Below are 25,850 nucleotides of genomic sequence, written 5' to 3' on the forward strand. Positions count from 1 at the left end.
TTTATAAGTCGTATCAGACAAGGATCCTGCTTTTTAGGAGTCGACATTTTCATTCCTCTGGGAGGGTTTCAGGTCATAAGAAGTTAGAAAGATGGATGCCACTGGTGGCAGAACGAGTGGTGTTACTACCTTCTAAGGAGACCTTGGTGACCGTGCTTTTCTCACTGTTTGGCAGAAACTATACCTTTGGCAAATAGAACCACAAACCTTGCCAGAAGTCTAGAAGAGGAGAGAGAAGGAAAACTTAGTGACTCCTTTTCTGTTTGGGAGCCTTAAATTAATTCCCTATAATTCTGTCAGTTTGTTCATTCTGTGCAAAATATCTGAAAATATTCTATGGCAACTGTATGTTGTAAGCACAATAGGAAAAGATAAAGTCTAACCTTCTCCCTTTCCTGTATTGCATCCTCCCAACAGAAGTTAGCTATAGTCCAGGGGAAATTCTGTATCTTGTTAGAGTGACTTTCCTGTGAGACATGAAAACTATATTGAAAACAGTGCTGGACAGGTAGTTTAAGAAGGGCCTAGAAGGTGCACCCTGATGAGAACACAATTTACTGCCGAGTAATCTGGCAGGGATGCATTTGCTGAACTACAACAGAATGAAATCTGTTAAGAAATCTACTCCAGGGTACTGGGAGGGAGTATGGGAAGAGACTTGGGGGCAGAATCTGTACAGATCCATAACTAATTTGATATCAAATGATGCAGAAGAGAAGGCAGCCGGCGAAGAATTGATTCAACAAGTATGGTAGTGAAGGAGGAAAAGCTGGCCTTCTCCTTTGTGGAGCTGGCTCACGTATTTATGAGAGGGGGTTAGAAAAGTGTTGGGAAAAGATAATGGTAGTACTAGAGAGAGGCTGCAGACTTGCCCATAAGCTTCTCAGAGATGGGAAAGTTCCTGGCTCGTGGTAGGGTTTTCAGAGTTGTTGATTGACTGAATCCATTAGAGTGAAAAAAAGGATTGGGAAGGTGCAGTGAGTGGGTACACAGCTGTGTAGTAGATAGCAGAACCTGGCGCCCATATGGGATGTGGCGCTGCAGGCGGAGGACTAACCAAGTGAGCCATGGCGCCGGCCCTGAATCTGCTATTTCATTAAGAATTGTAAAATGGTGGTTTTTCTTTGCTTTTTCTCTTCTTTTTTTTTTTTTTTAAGATTTTTTAATTTGAAAGGCAGAATTAGAGAGAGATCTTCCATCTGCTAGTTCACTTCCCAGATGGCCACAAGAGCCCAGGGAGCTTGGCAATGCCTAAACCAGGATCCTAGAACTCCAGCCTGGGCTCCAGTGTGGGTGGCAGGGGCCCAAGCACGTGGGCCATCTTCTGCTGGTTTCCCCAGGCACATTTGCAGGGAGCTGGATCTGAAATGGAGCAGCCTGGACAGGTGCTCAGGTGGCATATCAGGTGATAGCTTAACCTGCTGTGCCACAATGGCAGCCCCTTCCTGTTCCTTTTAGTCGGAACCATGGGCTGGGTACCGTGTGTTCTCATTACTATTAGGTTGTCACTGCTTCCTGCTCCTCTGCAGTAGACAAGCTAGAGAAGACAGTGTTTGAGAAGAAAGCAATTTGTTTATGCTGACATTTCCTATTTAAATCTGTTTGCATTTACATGAAAAGCAAAGAGAGGAACAGATTTTGTGTCTGTTGGTTCACTTCCCAAATGCCTGCAATAGCCAGGACCGGGCCAGGCTGAATTCAGTCTGGATCTGCTATGTCTGTGGCAGGGACCCTAGTATCTGAACCATCAGCTGCTATCTTCTAGGATGTATACTATCAGAAACGGAATCAGAAATAGAGTAGCCAGGAGGTGAACAAGCCACACTGATGGGGCATGTGGATGTCCCAAGTGGCAACAACTGCTGTGCCACACACCTGTTTCCTCCACTTAAATTTTAATATTTAATAATTTTCAGTCACTTCTGTATATCTTTTCTCTATACTTAAAATTTTGGTTCTTGGGGCTAGTGTTCTTGGCACAGTGGGTTAAGCTGCTGTGTGCCATGCTGGCAACCTATGTGAGCATCCTTTCGATTCCTTGCTGCTCTGCCCCAGATCCATGTCCCTGCCAGCAAGCCTGGGAAAGCTATGGAAGAAGGCCCAAGTACTTGAAACCCTGCCACTTCTGGGGGAGACCCAGATGGAGTTCCAGGCTCCTGGCTTCAGCCTGGCCTAGCCTTGGCCCTTGTGGCCATTTAAGGAGTGAGCCACAAGATAGAAGATACCTCCTTCTCTCTCTACCTTTCTATAACTGCCTTTCCAAAAAAAAAAAAAAAAAAATCTTGATTCTTAATTACTTAATATTGTTACAGAAAGGTAATACCAATATTCTTATTAATAATTAGTCCAGAGAACAAAGCTTAACACTTTGCAGCTATATTTTCCTTAGAACATATTCTGTTAAGGATATATAGTCAAATGAAGTATCTTAATAACCTTTAAATAATTATATCACCAGCCTGATTTTTTGTGATTAAATGTGATTGTAAGCTTAATGTTATTCTTTTTAGTATGTAAAGTCAAAGCAAGTTACAGGTTTAGAATCCCGAATTAAAAAATCTGAAATGTACAAAATCAGATACTTTTGGAGCACTAAAATGGTGCTACAAATGGCAGTATGGCCTCATGTGATGGGTCATAGTCAAAATACAAGCCCACTAAAATATTGTGTAAAATTACTTTTTAATCTATAAGTAGAAGATAAAGTATAAATTACTGCTTAAGCAAACATTCCAAATTCTGAATCATCTGGTCTCAGGAGTTTCAGATAAGGGCTAGTCAGCATGTCTACTCAAGGGAGCTTCTGTTCTCTTTCCTCGTAGGAAACCACTTTTATTTCCCTTTTGATTTACTTTTCCAGTGATTTCTTCTTGCCACTGCAAGCAAATACAGATTATTTTTTATATTTCCTTTCCTTTCTTTCATGCATTTTTTTAAAGAGATAAACGGCACATACCCATAAGATTCACTCCTTTAAAAAACTGTGCAGTTGATGAGTTTTAGTGTGATCCTGGTTTTGAGGCAGTCATGTCTCCCATTTCAGAACATTTTATCATTCCAGAAAGAACTGCCATATGCAGGAGACAGAACAGTAGATGAATCTGCATGCCCATTACCAGTCACTCCCTGTTTCCCCATTCCCTTTAATCTTTCTGTGTCTGGATTTGCCCATTCTGGATATGTCATATGAATCAAGACATAAAGTATGTGGCATTTTATGACTGACTGCTTTGCTTTAACATATATATATATATGTATTTTTTTTTAAAGATTTATTTATTTATTTTAAAGGCAAAGTTAGAGGCAGAGAGAGAGAGAGGGAGGGAGGGAGAGAATATCTTTCATCCACTAGCTCACTCCCTGGATGAATGGCCGCAATGGCTGGAGCTGGGCCAATCCAAAGCCAGAAGCCAGGAACTTCCTCTGCGTCTCCCATGCAAGTGCAGGGGTCCAAGGACTTGGGCCATCCTCTGCTGCTTTCCCAGGCCATAGCAGAGAATGGGATTGGAAGTGGAGCAACAGAGCTTGAACCAGCGCCCATATTGGGTGCCAGGTTTTACCCACTACACCAAAGTGCGCCTGCTGCCTTGACATATATTTTTAAGGTTCATTCACATTGTAGCAGATATTAGTACTTCATTTCTTTTTGGCTAATATTCTGATTTGGTTAATATTCTAATAAACATTATATTTTGCTTATCCATTTATCAGTTGATGGATTTGGGTTATTTGCCACTTTCTGGCTATTATAAATAATGCTGCTGTGAAAATTTGTGTGCCTGTGTTTTACTGATGATATGTTTTAATTTATCTTGAGGATGTATCTAGGAATGAAATTGTTGGGTCAGATGATACCTCCCTGTTTAGCTTTTTAAGGAACTATATAAAGAGTTTATCAAAGTGGCTGTATCATTTTATTTATTTTTATTTTTTAAAGATTATTTATTTGAAAGAGTTACACAGAGAGAGAAAGAGGCAGAGAGGGTTGGGGGGGGGAGGGAGGTCTTCCATCCACTGGTTCACTCCCCAATTGGCCACAACGGCCAGAGCTGTGCCGATCCGAAGCCAGGAGCCAGGAACTTCTCCCGGGTCTCCCAGGCAGATGCAGGGGCCCAAGGACTTGGGCCTTCCTTTACTGCTTTCCCAGGCCATAGCAGAAAGCTGGATCAGAAGTGGAGCAGCCAGGACTCGAACCGGTGCTCATATGGGATGCTGGCACTACAGGTGGCAGCTTTACCTGCTATGCCACAGCTCTGGCCCCGGCTGTACCATTTTATATTCCCACCAGCAGTATATAAAGGTTCCATTTTCTCCACTCCTCACAACACTTATTTCTGTTTATTATAGCCATCTTTCTTACACAAGGGTAGCATACTATAAATAGATTTATTTGTACTTTTCTTAGGATTTACTTTTATTTCTTTGAAAGAATTACAGAGAAAGGGAGAGAAAGAGCTCGAACTTTTATCCACTGGTTCTCTCCCCAAATGGGCGCAATGGCTGGAACTGTGCTGATCTGAAGCCAGGAGCCAGATGCTTCTTCCTGGTATAGGGTACAGGGCCCAAGCACTTAGGCCATCTTACACTGCTTTTCCAACCACAGCAGAGAGTTGGACTGGAAGAGTAGCAACCAGGACTAGAACCAGCACCCATATGGGATGCTGACACTGCAGGTGGAGGATTAACCTGCTGTGCCACAGTGCCAGCCCAGTGCCAGCCCCATGCCCTGTGGTTTTTTTTTTTTTTTTTTTTTTAATTAGGCAGAGTTAGTGAGAGAGAGAGTCAGAGAGAAAGGTCTTCCTTCCGTTGGTTCACTCCCCAAATGGCCCCTACGGCAGGTGCTGTGCTGATCTGAAGCCAGGAGTCAGATGCTTCTTCTTGGTCTCCCATGCGGGTTCAGGGGCCCAAGCACTTGGGCCATCCTCCACTGCCTTCCTGAGCCACAGCAGAGAGCTGGACTGGAAGAGGAGCAACCGGGACTAGAACCCATCACCCATATGGGATGCCGGTTCCGCAGGCGAAGGATTAACCAAGTGAGCCATGGCGCCAGCCCGCCCCATGCACTGTTTTTGACCTCACAATATATCCTAGGTCATTGCGTCTCAGCGAAGAGAACGTTCCTCATTCCTTTTATAGCTTCAGTAGTATTCTGCTTTGTTTATATACTGACTCTGTGATGAATATTTGGGTTGTGTACAGTCTTTAGCCATCTTAAATAATGTTGCAGTGAATAACCTTATGCCTAGGTCATTTTACAATTTGCCACTGCAACTTTGAGACAGATCCCTAGAAGTGGGATTCTTAGCTCAAAGGGCAAATGTGTATGTCATTTTTCTAGATATTTCTAGGTGCCCCATTACAAATGTAGTCTTTTGCATTGTTATTAACAATGAGGATTGCTGCCCAGTGTTTTTTATCAATTGTGGATTTTCCCCCCCACTTTTACAGATTGGAAGATTTTATTTTAAATTCCTCATTTCCAGCTTTTCTTAAAAAAAAAAGAGAGAGAGAGAGAGACCAGACTGGCCTTATACAGCAGGTTAAGCTGCTGCCTGTTATCAGGTCCCATCTGTGCTTCCAGTCCAGCTCCTGTGAATTCTCCTGAGAGGCAGAAGGTGATGACCAGAGTACTGAGGTCTCTGCCACCCATGTGGAAGACTCAGATGGAGTTCCTGGCTCCTGGCTTTGGTCTGGCCTAACCCCAGTTATTAAGGGCATTTGAGGAGGGAATATCTTACTTTCTCTGTGCTTCCGTGTCACTATCCCTTTCAACTAAATCATTAAAAAAAAAAAAAAAAAATCAAAGGATCTGGCATTATTGGCCTTCTCTCCTCACATGGAAACCATTAGCTAGAACTAGTTGCTGCCTTTATGGGGAAGGAAACTTTCTAGGTTACTGTGGCCCCGTTTGGCCTTTTTACTTTTGCTGCTTACCAGTCCCATGAGTTTTTGACCCCTGCACTAGGTATGGTTTGTCTGTTAAGTGGAATGTAAATTGAGAGTTTGGAGCTTAGGGATAGAGAGGATAGTCTAGATCATTGAGTTAGAACCACCAGGGTGAATGTGGAGACTCTTAAGGGTAGACAAGGGGATAGTGTAAGCTGAGGCTTGGACTCCTTGATGGTGGCACTTGCCCTCCAGGTCATAGATGATGATCTGAACAGAGCAGATACATCCACGTGTGGCTGCCGTGATTCTATAGCAGCGGTGGTTTTGTGAAGGCAGCAGTGCAGTGGGTCTGCTAACCCTCCTGGTGACGCTCCTTGCCTTCCCCGTGTGCTGACGATTGAGAGGCTGGGGAAGGTGGGGAATGGAGGCAGCAGCAGCCTCTTAGATCTGGTTTAATACTCTCAGCGCATTTCTGTCTAGGTCTTGCCCCTATTCTCTTCTGGTCAGAATGTTACTCTGTCCTTTTACCTCTCCCCGTTACACTTGGTCCTTCCTGTTTCAGGAGAGAAGCCTCATCAGTGCCAAGTCTGTGGGAAGACCTTCTCTCAGAGTGGGAGCAGGAACGTGCACATGAGACGGCATCACCTGCAGCTGGGGGCAGCTGGCAGTCAAGAGCAGGAGCAAGCTGGTGAGAGAGGGCGCAGGGGGGCTGTGTCTTCTGGGGTCACAGAGCCACGTCTTTGGCCTGCCTGCTTCTCTGGAGGTTTTCTGATTCTGTTTTGGGTAGAGAGACCTGGTCTCATTTGATAGGCTGGTGGGTTCTAACCATAACTAATAGAGTAGTATCATCTGCAAGCTTTTAAAACATGTCTTCTCTTTGTTTGTCCTCCCCTCTAAATAAAACAACCAAATAAACGCAGTAATTGATGAGTAAGATTGCAGAATCTGTAGTTATAAAAGTTTGCCCAGTGATTTCTTTGGTAACTAGTGCTGACCCTCAGACTAGCATTTGTGTAGCACAGTGATAAAAAATTTCTGTATGACAAGAGATTAAACTTTCTTTTTTAAACTTTTTTGACTACCTTTTGCCCTGTCTTAAATTTTGATAACTTTTTTTTTATTCTTATTCTTTTTCTTTGTATTTCCTTAATTATTTCATTCCAAATACTCCTAAGGACCTATCACCCTGTTCTGTATAGTAATTCTCCAGGTGGTGATCACAGCAAGGATGATTATCTCTAAGGGTCAGCCTTTTCCTTCACTGGGTTCATTCTCATTTCCTGAAAGGAGAAGGCATCCCAGATACAGGTTAACTTCCAGTTCTAAAGAGCAGGCCAGCTTCTTGTGTAGGAAGAGGAGGACCAGGCCCAGCCTTGACTGCTGTATTCTCTCACATCCTGTTCTCTGTGCAGCTGAGCCACTCATGGGCAGTAGTTTGCTTGAAGAGGCTTCAGTTCCCAGTAAAAACCTGGTGTCTATGAATTCCCAGCCCAGCCTTGGTGGAGAGTCCTTGAACCTACCAAATACCAATTCTATCCTGGGAGTTGATGATGGTAAGACTTACAGCTCTCCTTTATTTGGGGAAGATGGGCTGCAGTTAGGGGCTAAGAAAGTGGTGTTTCAGAATGAAGGTTCTATTGCATCTCATTTTATGCTAGTAGCTGTGGGATGACTGAGTAGTATTTGTATTCTTGTTCTATGGGGTGGATCAGTGAATCTAAACATTAAAAAATTCATTGAAGATGATGTAGCAAAAGAATAAACAGAAAAAAATTTTGAAAGGGAAAAACATCTGTAATCCTTCCAGCATCATAGCCCAACTATTTCTGTCTTTCCTGTTGCAGTTATGGAAGAACTTAACTTTTAAAACATTTAAACAGAACATAACCAGGTTTTACTGAGGAGATATAAAGCAGTTTCTCCATACCTTCAAAAGCCAGATCCTCTGGAGAAAGAAAGGGCTCTCTAGCAAGCAGTTGGCTCCTCTCTGGTATAGAAATTTCACCCAAGTTACACAGGCCAGGCCCTCTTCTCTGACAAACTTAACAGGTGAGGTCAGCATGCATTTATTCAGTGCCTATTGTGTGCCTGGCACCATGGGAAAGGCAAAAAAGTATCTTAAAATCCAGTTGAGAAGTCAAAACTTAGAAATATATAGGAAACAACAGTGAGTATAGCACATCAGCAAACATTAAGTCATATGCACAGTGTGAAAGAGCAGATGAAACCAGAAGCTCCTAGAAGAAACTTCTGAGTGGTTTGAGGGCCACGTCATTTCTCTGTGGGCTATTTCCAGAAGACTCTCATGGTGACCCCAGTGATGAGCAGTTACTAAGGGTGAGAACCTGTGTTTGTTACTCATCTCCTACTCAGTCAGTTTTGGGTGTAAGTGTGTGTCAGTGTGCTATTGACTATTACCTCTTCTGTTCCACAAATATTAGTGAATAACCAAACATGAGGCACAGAAATTGTGTGGAGCTGGTTTGCCAGCCTTGAAAAAAGTCCCAGGAGAGGAAGGGACACTGACCAGCAGTTATTGCATTGTTGGTATTATTGGTGACTGCTTCAGGGGCTGGCTCTGGTCCCCCGATGTCTGCCATAAGCAGCCTTTACCCTGTTTCATACACGGTTTTAATCCTGGTAACAAAGCTGACGCACTCTAAACTGATCCATTGAAAAGGGCTCAACTCCCATATCAACGTTTCTTGCCTTTTCTTCCCATCCTTAGGTAGTACTTCTGAAATTTACTGATGGTAATCTGATAAGAGGAATTAACTTGGGAGAAATAGGGGAATGTGGGAATCCATCTTTGGGGGAGGTTTGTTAAGTTCCTAATGAGAGGCTTGATGGTGCAGGTAGGTATATCTGTGGATTCACTTTCCGTTCAGACGTTTTTCTGCTGTTCCATAGAGGTGCTTGCCGAAGGATCTCCACGTGCCCTGACTTCAGTGCCTGATGTGACACATCACTTGGTGACCATGCAGTCAGGGAGGCAGTCTTACGAGGTTTCTGTCTTGACGGCAGTAAACCCACAGGAGGTAAAGCTGTCTCTTGTCCTTACTTTGTTTCTGTGGTGACTTACGTGGAGAATGATAAAGAACCTAGTTTAGAGGATCTGAAAAATTCTCCACTTTGATTTCTTTAGCTTTTGACAAGAGCACCCTTCCTACACTTGATCTTAGCCAAAAGGCCGAGAAGCGATAGAGCATCCTTCCTTTAAGCTAAGCTTGGGCCCAGCTTGAAAGGAGCCTGGGTGTTGGGATCTTGTGAGTTGGGGGACTGTTCTGTCACAGCAAGCTATCAGCATTGAAGTTCCTTTATACACATTCCTTAATGAGTGATACCTATTCCTACGGTTTTCTGCTTCACTGTAACATGAAGATTTATCAGGAAAATAACACCCTGGAACAAAGTGGTCCCTGAAGGGGGAGAAAGAGAGAACAGAATCATTAACAAGAATGAATACTCATTCCTCTAGGGTCATGTGTCAGGGAGGTAGCACGCTGAACCCACTGGGCTTACAGGATTGTGCTCATTTGCTTGTTGAATGTGAATCACCATCAGAATCAAGGAGGGGTTAAAGGTTGCTTTTTTTTTTTTAAGACTTATTTATTTGAAAGGCAGAGTTACAGAGAGAGGAGAGACAGAGAGATCTTCTATCCACTGATTCATTCTCCAGATAGCTACAGCTGCTAGGGCTGGGCCAGACTGAAGCCAGGAGCTTCTTCCAGGTCTCCCATGTGGGTGCAGGAGCAAAGAAATCTTTTCTCTTACCAGCCATAGAGATCCATCAAATAGTCATTTCAGAAAAGAAATTTCTCATTTTACCTAGTACAAATTATTACCCTGATAAGCCAATCAACAACACTGAGCCTTTTTGGGGAGTTTTTCTATCCTATACTGCTAAGTACCTTTTTCATCATTGAAGTGTACTCCCAATTATCTCAGATATATGAAAGATGTATAAAAACTTCATTCATTCAAAAGGTATGTGTTATATTCCTGCCGTGTGTGAGGCACTCTACAGGGTGCTGGTTGTGTAGAAAATGGAAAATAGCTTCTGACACAGAAAGCTTGGGGCGGATTGAGGCCCTCCACCTTTGTAATTCCAGAACTGTATACAGTGCCCCTGCAGTTGTGCGGCACACGCAGGTCCTGGGAGCATTCTAATGAACAAGGCCCCGCTGCTGGCAGGCGTTAGGGAGTAACCAGAGATGGGGGATCCCTCTCTAAGATGAGTCAACTTAAAAAAAAAAGCCAAAACACACCATTCCCTGCCACAAGCATCAAGTGAAATCTGTGATTTAAGGTTTTAAATTTTTCTTTAGCTTTTGTTAAATTTTATTTAAATTTCCTGTCACTAAAATGTATATAAATTACCTTCATGCAAATTAATATCACTAAATAAATACATTTTAAGCACAAGAGTTTATCTGATTATATCTTAATAAGCCCAGTTTTTATTCTGAATATTAGTGAATTGGTCCCATCTCATTTTCATTTTAAATAAAATGGAAACCAGTTTTTTCCAGTTACTTACAAAACTTTCTTTGAACAGAAGCTTTGAGTATAAAACATCACCCTGTGGGAGTCCATCAAGATTCCTCCCTCTGTCACAGGAAAGGAATTCTTTTTTTTTTTTTTTTAAGGTTATTTATTTGAAAGTCAGAGTTACACAGGGAGAGGAGAGGCAGAGGGAGAGAGAAGAGAAGAGACAGAGAGAGGCCTTCCATCTGCTGGTTTACTCCCCAGTTGGCCGCAACGGCTGGAGCTGAGCTGATCCGAAGCCAGGAGTCTTCCCATGCAGGTTCAAGGGCCCAAGGATCTGGGCCATCCTCCACTGCCTTCCCAGGTCATAGCAGAGAGCTGGATCGGAAGTGGAGCAGCTGGTACATGAACTGGCGCCCATACAGGATGCCGGCACTGCAGGCGGCGGCTCTACCTGCTATGCCACAGCACCGGCCCCAGGAAAGGAATTCTTTGAAGCTCATGGAACCCCTGGATGTCTTGTGAGCAGGTTCCATTTCTCATGTAGAACTTCTAAGGGGAATAGCTGCTTTTTGAGCCTTCAGTTTGAGCTTTGGCAGACACTGACTTAGCAGATTTTTAGATATAACATTACTGATTTCCCTGTAAGTTACGGATTGAATTATCCCTGACTGTTGATTGACTATATAAAACAGTAGTTCAGCTTTTAGGCTCAGGATATTATTGCCATAGTTAAAAGGCCAGCCTCATGAAGTGGTCGAAGGCTGGCCAGTATGTGAGACGTATTCCGTGCCTGGCTTTTGCAGTGGAACGAGATATCTTTGATTGACCTGTGGTGCATTCCCCACTGCCACTCTTAATCCTTGTACTTAGTATGAAGTCTTTCCTGTAAACCTATCATAGATTTGCCTTCAATCTTTTGCAGTTACTAAACCAAGGAGATTTAACTGAAAGACGGACATGAATATGGGTGCTGGGTCCTGGAAGAGCAGCTCTGATTCCAGAGTGCGTGCAGTGGGACCTGGATGCAGTGGCTTGCTGTCTGCCATAACCAGAACGGATCTGTGAAGGCCAACACCACGCTTCTGCCCGTGCTCACCTGCCCTGGCGTGGAAGGTTGACGTAAGCAGGCTTCTCTTCAAACTGCCGTCTGATCAGACAAGGAGCCAGGTGCTGGCTATGGGCTGCCTACCTGTAGCTGCCTCTCTTCCTGCTGCAAAACTGTGGGATAGACATCTCCCGGAAGTGCATTTGATTGTGTGTGGGCTGAGGCTGCTCCTTGGGACGGCTGAGGGGAGGTTTCCTTTGAAGAGTTTTCAGCCCACACTCAGCTCTCTTTCACGTGGATGAACCAAGTCCTGCCACCACCCATGGAGCTTCACCAGGAAGTTGAGCTTTCAAGATGCCTTGTTGCTTTGAAGAAGGGAGTGATGTCAGTCTGTTGCCATTCTCCCTTTAGCAACCTGAGTAAGAGACTCTGCCACTGGGCTGCAAAAAATAAATTACTTGAATCTCCCCTTGGCCCAGGCTAAGTACTGTCTTGTCCTGTGCACCTCTACTTGGTCACTTTGCTTCCTTCGTTTATGAAACATTCAGAAGCATGTTGAGGGTTTTTTTTTTAAAGTTAAAAATCAGTGATTCAGAGCTTCAGTTTTCCTTTTAAATAAACAAAATAGCCCAGTGAGTTCTCTGGCTCTTATTTTCTTAGAAAGGAAATGTAAGAAATAATACAGTCCTGAAGGTCGAGCACTGACTGACCTGTAGGATTCTGTGCAGGGAAAACAGAAGTGAAGAGCGTGTGCAGAGGTGACAGGGGAGTCCGCCTTTGTCACTGGCACTCATTGCCAGAGCCTCGCTCTGCTGCCACCAGAGGCCGTGTCCGAGTCTAGGAGACTGGCAGGACTAAGACACTGAGGCATTTTTCCAAGCATGAGAAGGTGCTGCTGTTAGAGTAGGCACCCTGCCCCCCTCCTGTCTACGGATAGAGGGTATCCAGTGCCTTGTGAGAAGAAAAGTATTCCAAAGTCAGCTACTAGAAGATCGTGGCTGTTCGAGAAGTTGTAAATTTATTTAAAATGAAGCTGATGCTGACACATACACAAAGACGTGCACATGGGGGGACATGCTAAACTGATGACATCATAGAATCAACTGCTCTGTAAGACAACGACGTTACAGATTTTATTTTAAAGATTTATTTATTTGATAGAGTTACAGAGAGGCAGAGGCAGAGAGAGGTCTTCCATCCACTGGTTCACTCCCCAGATGACCACAATGGCCAGAGCCATGCCGATCAGAAGCCAGGAGCCAGGAGTTTCCTCTGTGTCTCCCGTGTGAGTGCAGGGCCCCAGGCACTTGGGCCATCTTCTACTGCTTTCCCAGGCCATAGCAGAGAGCTGGATCGGAAGTGGAGCAGCCAGGACTCGAACCGGCGCCCATATGGGATGCCAGTACTGCAGGTGGCGGCTTTATGTGCTACGCCACAGCGCGGCCCCTACAGTTCTTAATTTGTTAACGTGCATAATCATCTTGTACTGTATACTGAATTCATGCAATTACTTAAATTCTGTAAATGCCAGGTTTTGCTTCCTGTGGCCTTGCCTTTATTTTAGAGCACTTGGTTCTCAACCACGGACATTTTTGTCGCACAGAGAACACTTGGTACTATCTGGACGCATGTTTGGCTGTCAGACAGCTGGTGAGAGGTTTGCTGCTACTATTCGGTAGGTAGAGGCCAGGGATGCTGCTAACCATCCTCCAATACACAGCTCCCTTCCTCAACCCCCAACAAAGAATTATCTGGCCCAGAATATCAGCAGTGCTGAGACTGAGAAACCTTGTACCAGAAGTTGCAAATTTGTCATCCTCTATGGGCTAATTTTTTTTTTTAAGATTGATTTATTTATTTGAAAGGCAGAGTCAGAAGAAGATCCTCCTTCTGCTAGTTTACTCCCGAAAAGGCTGCAGTGGCCGCAGCTGGGCCGATCTGAAGCGAGAAGTCAGTAGCTTCGGGGTGTCCCACGTAGGTGCAGGGGCCCAAGGACTTGGGACATCTTCCTCTGCTTCCCTAGCACATTAGGGAACTGGATCAGAAGTGGAGCAGCTGAGACTTGAACTGGTGCCCAAATGGGCTGCTAGCACTGCAGGCAGCAGCTTTACCTGCTGTGCCACAGTGCCGGCCCTTACAGGTTAAATTTTTTTTTTTTGACAGGCAGAGTTAGAGAGAGAGACAGAAAAGTCTTCGGCCAGCGCCATGGCTCAATAGGCTAATCCTCCACCTAGCAGCACCGGCACACTGGGTTCTAGTCCCGGTCGGGGCGCCGGATTCTGTCCCGGTTGCCCCTCTTCCAGGCCAGCTCTCTGCTGGCTGGGAGTGCAGTGGAGGATGGCCCAAGTGCTTGGGCCCTGCACCCCATGGGAGACCAGGAGAAGCACCTGGCTCCTGCCTTCGGATCAGCACAGTGTGCCAGCCGCAGCGTGCTGGCCGCAGCGGCCATTGGAGGGTGAACCAACGGCAAAGGAAGACCTTTCTCTCTGTCTCACTGTCCACTCTGCCTGTCAGAAAAACAAAAAACAAAAAAAAAGAAAAGTCTTCCTTCTGTTGGTTTATCCCCCAAATGGCTGGCGCGCTGCGCCGATCCGAAGCCAGGAGCCAGGTACTTCCTCCTGGTCTCCCATGCAGGTACAGGGCCCAAGCACTCGGGCCATCCTCCACTGCCCTCCCAGGCCACAGCAGAGAGCTGGCCTGGAAGAGGGGCAACTGGTACAGAATGCGGTGCCCCAACTGGGACTAGAACCTGGGGTGCCGGCGCCACAGGCGGAGGATTAACCTAGTGAGCCGCGGAGCTGGCCTACCATAGGTTAAATTTTTTTTTTTTTTTTTTTTTTTTGACAGAGTGGACAGAGAGAGAGACAGAGAGAAAGGTCTTCCTTTGCCGTTGGTTCACCCTCCAATGGCCGGCGCACTGCAGCCGGCGCACCGCGCTGATCCGATGGCAGGAGCCAGGAGCCAGGTGCTTTTCATGGTCTCCCATGGGGTGCAGGGCCCAAGCACCTGGGCCATCCTCCACTGCACTCCCTGGCCATAGCAGAGGGCTGGCCTGGAAGAGGGGCAACCGGGACAGAATCGGGTGCCCCGACCGGGACTAGAACCTGGTGTGCCGGCGCCGCTAGGTGGAGGATTAGCCTAGTGAGCCGCGGCGCCGGCCCCCATAGGTTAAATTTGATAGATCTATTTCAACGTGCAGATGTCTGGCTTCTTATGAATGCGGCAGACCTGGGAATTCTGGGCCTGTCTTCCACCCAGCAGGTTGATTCCAGTCTACTATCTCCTGCTATCCCACCAAGTTTGACTAGCCTCTATAAGCATCTGGGCTTGTACCCTTTTCTCTGTATGTGTACTCGGTGTGAGGTGGAGAAGGAACCCTTAGCTCTGGGTTATGATCCCTCTACCCTGCTTGTTTCTGCTTTGGTTTCCTCAACCATCCCATTACCTGCTGTGAGTCTTTTCCCTGTTCTCTCAACAGCAAATCGGGCCTTAATTAGCCACAAGTTAGGTGCTTACCAGTGCTCAAAAGTACAATTTTAAGTGTACTGATTAAGCAAGTGATTTGAGGTTGTCTGGCGATTTGTAATTTAGTTCCTCTAGTCCTTTCTTGGGATTTGTGGCCCATCCTGGAGATTCTTCAGAAGCCTGCTGTGGGTCTCTAATGCTGAGTTTTAGAATTTCACAGGTGCTGCAGAGGAAATAAAAACATTGCAAAACAGCACATGTTCACTTCAAGAAAGCATTGTGTACGGTTTGAGAATGTTCAACACAGGTGGGCATTGAGCTTAGCAGTTAAGATGCCGGATGGGACGCCTGCAGTCCATACTGGAGTGCCTGGGTTCAATTCCCAGCTCCACCCCCATTCCAGCCTCCTGCTATGCACCTTGGGAGGCAGCAGGTGATGGCTTGACTAACTGGGTTCCTGCCATCTACACAGGAGGCCTGGACTTCGATCCCAGTGTAGGACCACTGGGGCATTTGGGGATTTAAGAGTTCCCCCTAGTGGCAACACTGGGGATAACAACGTGGGGAGCTGCAGAACGGAGCTGCAGAATGATGGCAGCATCGCAGGTTACCTGGGCGAATCCTCCTCCTCCCCCTGGGCAGTGCTGCTGTCTTGACCCTTGTCCCGCACAAAGTCCTCCTCCAGCCCAGCCTGGCTCAGGGTGTCTCGATACCGTTGTTCTGCTGCTTTCACGGCAAGGTTCTGTAGGGTGGAAGTTAACCTGTTCTAGCTGTTTTGTGAATAACCAAATCATTCTAAATTACATGCTCAATATATATCCTTATAATACTGACACTATCACTGCCACCCTTATGCTGGCACAGGTTGGCATGAACATTCCTTAGAGCCTTGTTTCCAAGCATTAATGTACATGTGAGTCCCCCAAGGATCTTGTTAAAATGCAGATTCTCACTTGTTAGGGCTCACATAAGGCTTGCAATTCTGTATTTCTTTTTTATTTTTTAAAATATTTATTTGAAAGGCAGAGCAAGGAAGGGATGGAGAGAGAGAGGTCTTTCATCCTGTGCTCACTCCCCAAATGCCTGCAACAGCCAGGGCTGGGCCAGGCTGAAGCCAGAAGCCTAGAATTCCACTTGGGTCTCCCACATGGGTGGCAGGGGACCCACGTACTTGGGGTCAGCATTTGCTGCTTGCCAGGTGCATTAGCAGAGGAATCAGGACTCAAAATGGCACTGACATGGGACGCAGGCATCCCAGGCAGCAGCAGCTTAACCTCCTAAACCACACTGCCACCCAAATTCTTTATGTCAGTCACTCCTAGGAGATGTTTGTGCTCAATCTGTGAGCCAGACCTTTGAAAAGCAAGGACTTTAGTAATACTGCAGAGACCAAATGAGACCTACATGAAAAAAGGTGAGGTGAACTAAAAATGTTTCAAGACTAGGATGTTAACGAGTTGAAGATAAATGAGACCAAGGTGGCCAGTGCTGTGGCGCAGCAGGTCAAGCCGCCACCTGTGATGCCAGCATCCCATGTGTGAGCAGTGGTTCGAGTCCTGGCTGCTCCACTTCCAATTCAGCTCCCTGCTGATGTGCCTGGGAAAGCAGCATAAGGTGGTCCAGCTATTTGGGCCCCTGCACCCAAGTGGGAGACCTGGATGGAGTTCCTGCCTCCTGGCTTTGGCCTGGCATTAAGGGAGTGAACCACCAGATGGAAGATATCTGCCTCTCCCTCCCCTCACTCTCCTTCTCCGTAGCTCTTTCAAATAAATAAATATATCCTTAAAAAATGAGTAAGTCGGGCCGGCACCACAGCTCAATAGGCTAATCCTCCGCCTAGTGGCGCCGGCACACCGGGTTCTAGTCCCGGTCGGGGTGCCGGATTCTATCCCGGTTGCCCCTCTTCCAGGCCAGCTCTCTGCTATGGCCTGGGAGGGCAGTGGAGGATGGCCCAAGTGCTTGGGCCCTGCACCCCATGGGAGACCAGGAGAAGCACCTGGCTCCTGCCTTTGGATCAGCACAGTGCGCCGGCCGCAGCGTGCTGGCCGCGGCGGCCATTGGAGGGTGAACCAATGGCAAAGGAAGACCTTTCTCTCTGTCTCTCTCTCTCTCTCTCACTGTCCACTCTGCCTGTCAAAAAATAAATAAAAAATAAAAAAAAAAACCTTGTCAAAAAAAAAAATGAATAAGTCAGGGCTGGCGCTGTGGCATATTGGGTAAAGTTGCTGCCTGCAGTGCCAGTACCCCATATGGGCACCAGTTCAAGTCCTGGCTATTCCACTTCCGATCCAGCTCCCTGCTAATGCACCTGGGAAAGCAGCAGAAGTACTTGGGTCCCTGCCACCTATGTGGGAGACCCAGAAGAAGCTCCTGGCTCCTGGCTTCTGTCTGGCCCAAGCCCCTGACTATTGTGGCCATTTGAGGAGTGAACCAGGATTGGAAGTGGAGCACCCAGATGGGATGCCGGTGTCAAGAGCAGACTTTACCTTTGATGCCATGATGCTGACCTGTTTCGTAATTTCTAAGAGTCCTTTCATCCAAAGCAGAAAAAAAAGATAGTGGTGTGGCTTTACCTTGGTGACTTGTTCAGAGAGGTAGGGCCTTGTTTGTATTCTCCTCTTCATTTCTTCCAATTCTTTCTTATATTCTTTTGCTCTTTTACGGTCATTATTCCTGGAATTCAAAAGATTTCTAGGAAGAATACCATCTTTCTCCAGCAAGAGTTCCCTTCATTCTAGTTACACAGACACACACACACACACACACACACACACACACCGCCATGCATCGCAAATTTCTAACTGCCACACAGAGTCCTGGCTCCCTGGGGTTACAGGGGCCGGCCCTAACAGCTGCACTGTGCTCTTTTCAAGGCCAGTGACCTCTTGGGCCCCAAGACAAGCAGCCCCCGGGCCGTGTGGGACACTGACCGGTTCTCTTTCAGCTTTGCTTTTAACACCTCTTCCAGGCTTTTATGGGGATCCATGGCTTTTGCACGCAAGGTCACAGATTTAGACATTGCTTGCCACTTCTTTTTGTGCATCTCCAGCCACTGAATACTCTCATCTGCTTTGTCCTTTTTTTCAAGTGAACTTCTAAAGGGAGGAGGCAGAAAAAAGTACTGATGACCGACTGGGGTGCACTGAAAAGCAATCTCAGTGACCTCTCTGGAGGGCTAGGCTGGTGTTCTCTGTGACCCGACAGGTCATTTACCATCGCTGGCACTTTCAGCGAGAGCAAGGGCCTGGCATGAAATGCATTGGCAGATAAAGTCTTCTGCTGCTCCAGGAGACGTCCACTCATTGAGTGGAGAACATGTGAGTTTAAATAGACTTTCTGGCCGGCGCCTTGGCTCACTAGGCTAATCCTCCACCTGCAGTGCCGGCACCCCAGGTTCTAGTCCTGGTTGGGGTGCCGGATTCTGTCCCCATTGCCCCTCTTCCAGTCCAGCTCTCTGCTGTGGCCCGGAGTACAGTGGCAGATGGCCCAGGTGCTTGGGGCCCTGCACCCCATGGGAGACCAGGAGAAGCACCTGGCTCCTGGCTTTGAATCAGCGTGGTGCACCAGCCACAGGGTGCTGGCCGTAGTGGCCATTGGGGGGTGAACCAACAGAAAAGGAAGACCTTTCTCTCTGTCTCTCTCTCTCACTGTCCACTCTGCCTGTCAAAAAATAAATAAATAAATAAATAAAAAATAGACTTTCTTAGATACCTGAACCCTCAGTAGGCCTTCGCTAGGCTTCTTGCCTGTCTGGAAACAAGATAACACTAAGAGCTTCGGTTTGCTGTGCTACCTGCCATGAACCAAGGACCACAGCACCGCGTATATTCTTCATAGCTGCGCTCTGAAGTACTGACTTACAGGGGAAGGGACCGAGCCTCAGAGAGGGCGAGCCACCAGGATGAGCCAGGCTCTCTGATGCTCGTGCCCTTGGCCACTCTGCTGTGCACGGTGGCCTGGTCCTCTGGGGATACAAAGCTCCATTTCTAAAGAGAACTAGAGGTGGGTCTCCTTGGATGCAGAAATTTGGGGCCAACTTGTAGCAGGCAGTTTGTGTCATTATCGTTCTATGAGGCACTAGGGAGAGAGCTGCCAAGAGGAGACAAGACTTGCGTTTGGATCAAACGGTGGAAATCAGTCTGCTGTGGCCAGCTCCCTGCTGCTGATCCCGCAGATCCCGCGCACAGGCCCCAAGGGCTCGGATGCATCTGGGCCTGATCCAGAAGCTCTGGCTATGAAATCTGAGGAGGAAGGGTGCATCCCTGGGTCTTGACCTGCGATCCATTCTGGGTATTAAGGAGCCAAGTAGGCTCCAGGTGTTTCCCCGGGGCACCGGGAAGGCACTGAGAAGAGAGTCCTCTCATCCTCTCCCAGGCCCTGTCCTGCTCGCTTGCCCTTGGGCGGCACTGCTGCAGGGGGCTGGCCTGTGACAGGGCGGCGTTTCCCAGCCTTCCCTGACACGCCTCACCAGGGGTCTCCTGGACTCTGCAGTCGGTGCCGGGATGGCCTGCCTCTGGGCAGATCCGGCCACGCGCTGTCACAGTTCCCAGAATTCTTGTTGCCAGGGCTACTTTCCTCTTTCATCCTTGGGATCTGACCCATGTCGATCTCTGTCTGGCTAACTCCTTGTTCGTCAGGCTTCACCTTAGACACTTCTTGCAAGCTATGACCGACCCCTGCCTGGTGCCCAGTGCCCTGAGCCCCCTGTACTCCATCACCACACTGCTTGCTGTGGTTACTGCTGCTTCACTCTTCTGTGTTCCAGACTGGATACGAAACCATAGGTTCCCTAGGGAATCTCCCGCCTGACGTGCCTGGTGCGCCATGAGCCCCCCATGAATGTGTGCTAGACTGATGGCTGTGTCCTCCAAGAGCCCCGTGGGCCCCTCTGACTGCAGTGTCTCTGGTGAGGGAGGAGGCCCAGCAGCAGGCGGGAGCCAGCTCACTCACCTGACCGCAGCTTCCCTCTGCCTGGTGGCATCGGTGATGTGCACCGGGAGGGTGTTGGCAGAGAGCGAGGCGAGGCCGCCCAGAGAGCGACTCCTCAGTAGCGGCGCAGCCGGCGGCGGGGGGCAGTCCTAGAAGCGAGGCCTGCTGTTGGTGAGCCGGCACGTGGCATCAGGTGCCATCCTAACGAGGATCTGGTCTCAGTGGAGGACTGACAGTGAGAAGCCTCACTTTGTTCCCTGGGGAGTAAGGCAAGGCTCCGGACCTCAGGTTTAGAAGGGAGGTCAATGTCACCCCTGAGGTTTTCAGTCAGAGGAGGAGTCCCTCGGGGCTGGCACGGGGGCATAGCAGCTGGTGGCTACTGCCTGCCCTCCAGACCGGCAAAATCCCCCTAGAGACGGGGCAGGATTCCTGTGGTCTTCATATATAAACCTTTTTTTATTTTTTTTTTGGGGGGGGGGGGAGGGAAGACAGAGTTACAGAGAGGGAGAGAGAGGTAAGAGATCTTCCATCAGCTGACTGACTCCCCAAATAGCTACAGTGACCAGGGCTGGGCCTGGCCAAAGCCAGAAGCCAGAGGCCTCATCTGGGTCTCCCATGTGGATGCAGGGACCTGAGCACTGGGGCCATCTTCCGCTGCTTTCCCGGGAGCATTAGCAGGGAGTTGGATCAGGAGTGGAGCAGCTGGGCCTCGAGCTGGATGCCGGCATCACAGGTGGCACCGGCACCTGCACCTGCTGTGCCACAACACCGGCCCCGCCGTGGCCTTAATTGGATAGGATTGTGGATCTGCTCACAACTGAGCATGGATTTTTTTGAAACTAAGAGAAAAGTGTCGTGAGAAGCATTTCCCATGGAGCCTGGGCCCACCTGGGTTTCAGGCCCCAGGCCCCGGCGTCCCCAAGCTGCCTGGGCTCTCACCCTTGTCCCGGCGGCGGTGGTGGTGGCGGTGGCGCAGGGCCGCTGGGTGTGACGCAGGTTGGCAGTCCTCAGCAGGAAGGGCTTGCTGCGAGTGGCCTCCCGGCTTTGCCGCCCTCTGGCAGCTCTCCTCTGGAAGGCCCTGTACAGGCCCTCGTAGTCGGGCACCGCCGGGTTCACCCGAGGCTGGAATTCGAAGTCCGTCTGCAGAAACCCCAGCTTTGCTTCCTGGGTGCGGCTGGCTGTCCGGCGCCGTGGGGCAGCCTGGCTGCCGGTGGCCTGGACTGGGGAGGAGGCCATGCGGAGCGTGTCCAGGGCTCGCATCTGGATGCGAATTTTCCTGAGCAGCTCAGCTTCTGTGGAGACAAAGGGCGGTGAGGAGTGGCTGCAGAGGCAGCGGGACGCTTGATGGGGCCAGTGATAGGAGCATTCAGGCCACACACCACGGCCAGCTCGCTTTTTCTTTTCTGAAGACGGCAATGCAGAGCCCAGCTGGTGACGCAGCACTGTTGGCTCCCGCCTCAGAGAGAAGAGCAGGGGCAGGCCGGGCCCCTGTGCCCCCCCGGCCTTCCCGTCTCCATCCACCCTGCCGCCCAAGCCCTTTGCCCGATCCTTCCCCTGCCCCTCGCCAGCCAGGACCTCTGCCATCTCTTCTTCCAGCTGCCAGTCCAGGCTCTCTGCGTCGCTCCTGCCGCTAGTTTCTGAACTTCTCAGCGGGGCTGCTGAACTCGCCTCCTGTTAGGTGAGCATCCCTCGGCCCGGCCGCCCCCACAGGCACGGACACAGCTCTGAGAGAGATCTTCCTGCTCCCTGCACAGAACTCCCAGTGGCGCTGCAGTGCCCCCGGGCTGGAGTGCAAACACCGCCCACCCTGGCTGGCCCCTGCCTCTCCCTTCCCGTCCTCCCTCTCTCCACCCTCCCTGCTTCCTCCAGCCCGGCCAGGTCCACTGCTTCACTGAGTTCACCACGCTCCCTCAGGGTAGCCCCAGGGCTCGCTCTCTTTGGGGACTGTCGGTCCCAGACAGCCCCCACCCCAACTCCACCCTGACTTAGGTCCCTCTGTCCCATCTGTCTGCTATCTGCCTCACTCACACGTCTGCTCACTGCAGAACGGGTCTGGTGTGTGGCGTGTAAAGTAAAGCCCAAGGCCCCCATTCGGAGCCCTCTCTCTGTGATGATGACTATCCACCCCGAGTCATTTCCGTGACTGACATGTGCAGGCCAGGATGAGGGAGGGGCGGAGCGCTGCTCAGGGGCGCAGGCCTCCGCCGGCCCCCGACAGTGCCACCAGTCCTCTGCTCCTGCGTGTGGGGGACGTGGTGGGCTCCCCATTGCACACCCCCCAACCCATCCCCACAGCCTTCTCATAGGCCCGCCTGGCCTGCTTGTCTCTGAGCCCCAGGACGTGCCCAGGTGGCAGGTGGCAAGGCCGTCCTTACCCTGGAGTTTGTCCCCAAGGGCTGGCTCCAGAACGGCCTTGGGGATCCGTCTGGCGGCCTTCTGCTGGGGGCCCGTGGCCTTGGCTGTGGCAGCCAAGTCTCTCTGCCGAGCGGCCTCCTGTCGCTGCTGCTCCTTCTCCAGGAAGCTGAAGGGCTTCAGAGACGCCAGGAGCAGCTCCTTCCTCTTCCGGATCCCCGCCTGCCTGCGGGCCTCGCTGCGCGCCACCATCTCCTGGTAGAGGGGCAGGTAGACGTGCGCGGGCACAGGCTGCGCCCGGAACTGCCGGTGGCACTCGGCTTCCTCCTGGCCCTGCCGCTGGGCCCGCTGCCTCTCCTGCTCAAAAGAGGCGGGCGAGGCCCGCCACTGCGCCTTCTTCCGGGCCTCGCGCAGCGTCATGCGGAAGGGCCGGGGGACGGTGATGGAGGCGGCCCAGGAGCTGACGCTTCTGCGCTGGGACGGAGGTGTGGAGCCCGAGGGCGGCGGGAGCGGAGCCCCGGCGCGGTGCGAGGGGAGGCTGCCCAGGGAGCTGCAGCGCCTCGCGGAGCCACGCCTGGGGGAGAAAGCAGTGCTCGGCCCCAGTCCTCCCTGCCACACGTCCTAGTGCCACAGGCCTCCAGGCCCAAAACCTGCCCATGAGGCCACGCTGCCCCTTCCCTCCCACGAGCAATCCCAGCAGCCCTACGGGGAGGTGTCTTTCTCAGAACTGCCTCGAGAGCTGCCAGTGTGCCCTCGGGTGTTGCCACAGGATCAGCAGGGCACCGGGGCTTTACAGTCAGACCCAAATCCCGCTTCGAGCCTTGAACACGCTTCTGTTGGAACCTGCTCCTCGTGTGCAGAGCGGAAAGCCCACCGTGTGCTTAGAGCGCTGCTGGCAGGGAAAGGAGCTATTCCGCGAGGTGCACAGGCACGGGACAGGCTAGGCCGAGGCGAAGGGTCCCTGCTGCCATCGCTCCACCTATTCCAACGCCTGGCACTGCCCAGAGCCTCTCAGGAGAGCCAGGCAGGAGGCGCGGCACTGGGTGGACCCCAAAGCTGACTGCGAGCTGCAGCCTGCCCAGTGGCAACTTTTACACAAGAGGAGGAGGCCCAGAGATGCGGCCGACCGCAGTCTTACCTGGCAGGTGGGCGCTGCGCCACCTGTGGTTTCCCCCTGCCCTCTTGGAAGAAGCGCTCCAGGTCCTCGTCATCGTCGCTGTCTGCCTCCGACTGAAAGAGAGACTCCAGCAGGCCCCACCCGCCCTTCTGCGCCAGCACCTGCAAGTTCTCATCCGAGGCAGAGGCCGAGGCCGAATCCGTCTCCTGCTCTGGGCTGAGGAACTCGGCGAGCCTGCCAGCCCTGGGCCAAGCCAGCCTGTGCCCAGGGAGCTCCTCTTCGGCCTCTGTGTCCGAGGAGGACCTGGGGGGAAACACCTGAGACAGAACAGAAACAGACGGGGCAAACTAGGCTTTCACGGGCCTCCAGCTCCTAACCGCTCGCTTCCCATTGCGCAGCGGCGTCTGCAGGGGGCGCTGAGGAGCCGCGCTCCTTCTCTGGAGAGGTTTTCCAGCCCGGGATGGCCGCGTGCTTGGGGAAGCACAGAGCTGAACGTGGTCCCAGGCTCCACGCCGAGCGGCAGCACCTACAGAGGACCGGATCCGCACCTGCGCTCGGGATTCCCCCGGGGACCCTGGCCCTCCGCCCTCCCTTCCGTGGGCATCACCTGCTGTTGCCATCTCCCGGCTCTGATTTCCCGTCTGCACCTCTGCCCTCACATTCTAGCCAACTCCCACTCTGTCCCTAGGAGCGGATGATTAACATTCAGTGTGGTCTAACTGAAAGAACAGTGTCCTACAATGCATTTGTTTTTGTTTTAAACATATTTTTATTTTATTTGAAAGGCAGAAAGAGAGACAGGTGGAAAAAAGATCTTCCATCTGCTGGCTCCATCCTCGAAAGTTCCCAACAGCCAGGCCTGGGCTAAGCCAAAGCCAGGAGCCCAGAAATCAACACGGGTGGCAGGGACCCGAGCACTTGGGTCCTCACTGCTGCCTCCCGGGTGCGCATTAGCAGGGAAGTAGATCAGAAGAGGAGTCGCTGGGGACCAAGCCAGGCTCTCTGATATGGGACGCAGGCGTCCCAGGTGGCAGCAAAGCACCGTGCCACACACTCACTCCCCACTTAGCTTCGAAATGCCTCACTCATTCAGGAACTCTTTACTGGATACCCAGTGTGCGCTATAGGCATTTGCCTGAGAATAAGACAGACAAGATGCCCACGCTCACGGAGCTTAACTTCCAGTGAGAAGAGGCAGACGCTGAGGTTACACAGCGAGGACACAACACCCAGGGGAAGCTTTTCCGCTGAGGTCACTAGGAACCCCGAGGCAGGTGAGGGGAGGCAGGTGGGAGCTGTCGTGAGGTAGGGACAGTTGAGTAAGTCGATGGTCGTGCAGCTTTTATTCAGAAGGTGAGGAGAACAAAGCCGGGCATGGGAGTTATTAAGAATCATCATTTAGAAGGGAGGTTGGCCATTCTGCAGCTGTTGGGGGGGGGGGTGCTAAGAAAAACAATGGTGTTTTGTTTTGTTTTTTGCTTATCCTGCTGCTGGCCTCGTTCTGAGTTCTGGACTGTCATTTGCTCACTGTGTGGGAATTTGGGGCTGACACCCAGCTGATGAAAGGAGCCAGCCTTGGTAAGATCTGGGCTAAGAGGGTCCTGGTTCAAGGAAGAGCTAATGCAAAGACCCAGGGGCAGAGTCTTGGGCAGGAACACCCGCGAACCTTCTACAAGTAAAGGGAAGGCCCGTGCGGCTGGGGGAGTGACCTGAGATGGGGCCAGCTTGGGACTGATGTGCGTTTGCGGAAGCGAAACGGGGTGGGGGGTGGGGAGCAGGCCACTGCCGCGCAACAGGTGCCATGTGGTGAACGTCTCACTGGGTTCTGCAAGGCCGAACACTGGCCTGAGTCAGCGGTGCGTGCGAGCTCCGCTCTTGAAAAGCACGCGCGCTTCCGCACACTTCTTCTCCGAGACACCGCTTCCCTGCAACTCACTCACTTAAAATGGCTTCCAGTATACTGCATTCACGGTCACTCCTTATTTTCCCTACCCCGTCCCCGCACAACCGACCTCCACCGACCTGGCGGCAAACGTCTGACCCTCTCCGGGCCTCAGCTTTCATTCCACAAAATGGGGACAGGGCAGCCGCCAGGAGAAGCAAAACCAGAGAGCCGCTGCTACGGTGCCCTGGGGGCCTGGCAGGAGACTCGCCGGACCAAGTCCGTCTGGACACCCCCGTGCCACTCCTTCGCTCCTCCGAGGCACGCCCCTGCCGCCTGTCGCCTAGGCAACATCACCCCGGTTCCTCTCGGGGGTTCCTTTCCAGGGCGCACGCCTGCTTCCTGCCTTCTCCTCCTCTCCTCACCTGACGGCTCCGCGCCGCGTCGCCGGGGGCTCCCGCAGGCCTCCCCACCGTCATCTTCCCAGCCAGGCAGAGGCAGAAGCCGCGGTGACAGCGGCGGCTGCGGGGCTGCCTTAGTTACGAAAAGCCTGGTCCTGCCCCTTTCTCAATCTGGTCTCCGATTGGCTTCCAGGGCAGCCGGCCGATTCATCCCGCCCAAGGAGGCGAGAATCGTTTTCTGATTGGTCAGCTCTCTTCGAGCGTTTCATTTCCGGTTCA

General features: G+C 50.6%; 2 protein-coding genes across 8 annotated transcripts in view; one reads left to right on the forward strand and one right to left on the reverse strand.

The window, feature by feature from the left end:
• The window catches only part of ZNF410 (zinc finger protein 410), a 37,116-nt gene extending 25,055 nt beyond the window's left edge, over nucleotides 1–12,061 (forward strand). For both annotated transcript variants that reach the window (XM_002719657.5, XM_070065262.1), the window contains 4 exons: nucleotides 6,452–6,577; nucleotides 7,302–7,442; nucleotides 8,800–8,927; nucleotides 11,303–12,061. In XM_002719657.5, the coding sequence (XP_002719703.1) occupies nucleotides 6,452–6,577; nucleotides 7,302–7,442; nucleotides 8,800–8,927; nucleotides 11,303–11,341 (434 nt within the window). In that variant the 3' untranslated portion in view covers nucleotides 11,342–12,061. The remainder of the gene's footprint in view (nucleotides 1–6,451; nucleotides 6,578–7,301; nucleotides 7,443–8,799; nucleotides 8,928–11,302) is intronic.
• Nucleotides 4,733–25,761, reverse strand: FAM161B (FAM161 centrosomal protein B). 6 transcript variants are annotated; one of them, XM_051826249.2, is made up of 10 exons: nucleotides 25,596–25,750; nucleotides 23,310–23,605; nucleotides 22,195–22,745; nucleotides 20,759–21,111; nucleotides 19,841–19,968; nucleotides 17,821–17,985; nucleotides 17,464–17,563; nucleotides 15,502–15,632; nucleotides 14,942–15,113; nucleotides 4,733–9,308 (listed from the first exon to the last, which is right to left on the reverse strand). In XM_051826249.2, the coding sequence occupies exons 1-9, from the start codon at nucleotides 25,647–25,649 to the stop codon at nucleotides 14,975–14,977; spliced, it is 1,917 nt and encodes a 638-aa protein (XP_051682209.1). In that variant the 5' UTR covers nucleotides 25,650–25,750; the 3' UTR covers nucleotides 4,733–9,308; nucleotides 14,942–14,974. The 6 variants fall into 6 exon arrangements, 5 of the variants coding, with proteins under 5 accessions (XP_051682209.1, XP_008270286.1, XP_008270285.1 ...); XM_008272064.4 differs by lacking the exon at nucleotides 4,733–9,308 and adding an exon at nucleotides 12,557–12,773; XM_008272063.4 differs by lacking the exon at nucleotides 4,733–9,308 and adding an exon at nucleotides 12,557–13,444.
• Between the last annotated feature and the right edge of the window lie 89 nt (nucleotides 25,762–25,850).

The sequence above is a fragment of the Oryctolagus cuniculus genome, chromosome 20 (assembly GCF_964237555.1).
Source record: "Oryctolagus cuniculus chromosome 20, mOryCun1.1, whole genome shotgun sequence".
NCBI classification, from domain to species: Eukaryota; Metazoa; Chordata; class Mammalia; order Lagomorpha; family Leporidae; genus Oryctolagus; species Oryctolagus cuniculus.

What these genes read in the sequence shown, in the direction of transcription:
- FAM161B (XM_051826249.2), bottom strand. Translation starts at nt 25,649, where the DNA reads ATGACGGTGGGGAGGCCTGCGGGAGCCCCCGGCGACGCGGCGCGGAGC. An exon ending in ACGCGGCGCGGAGCCGTCAG is followed by an intron (nt 23,606 to 25,595) that starts GTGAGGAGAGGA and finishes GTTCTGTCTCAG; the next exon opens with GTGTTTCCCCCCAGGTCCTC. An exon ending in CCTTGGGGACAAACTCCAGG is followed by an intron (nt 21,112 to 22,194) that starts GTAAGGACGGCC and finishes TTGTCTCCACAG; the next exon opens with AAGCTGAGCTGCTCAGGAAA.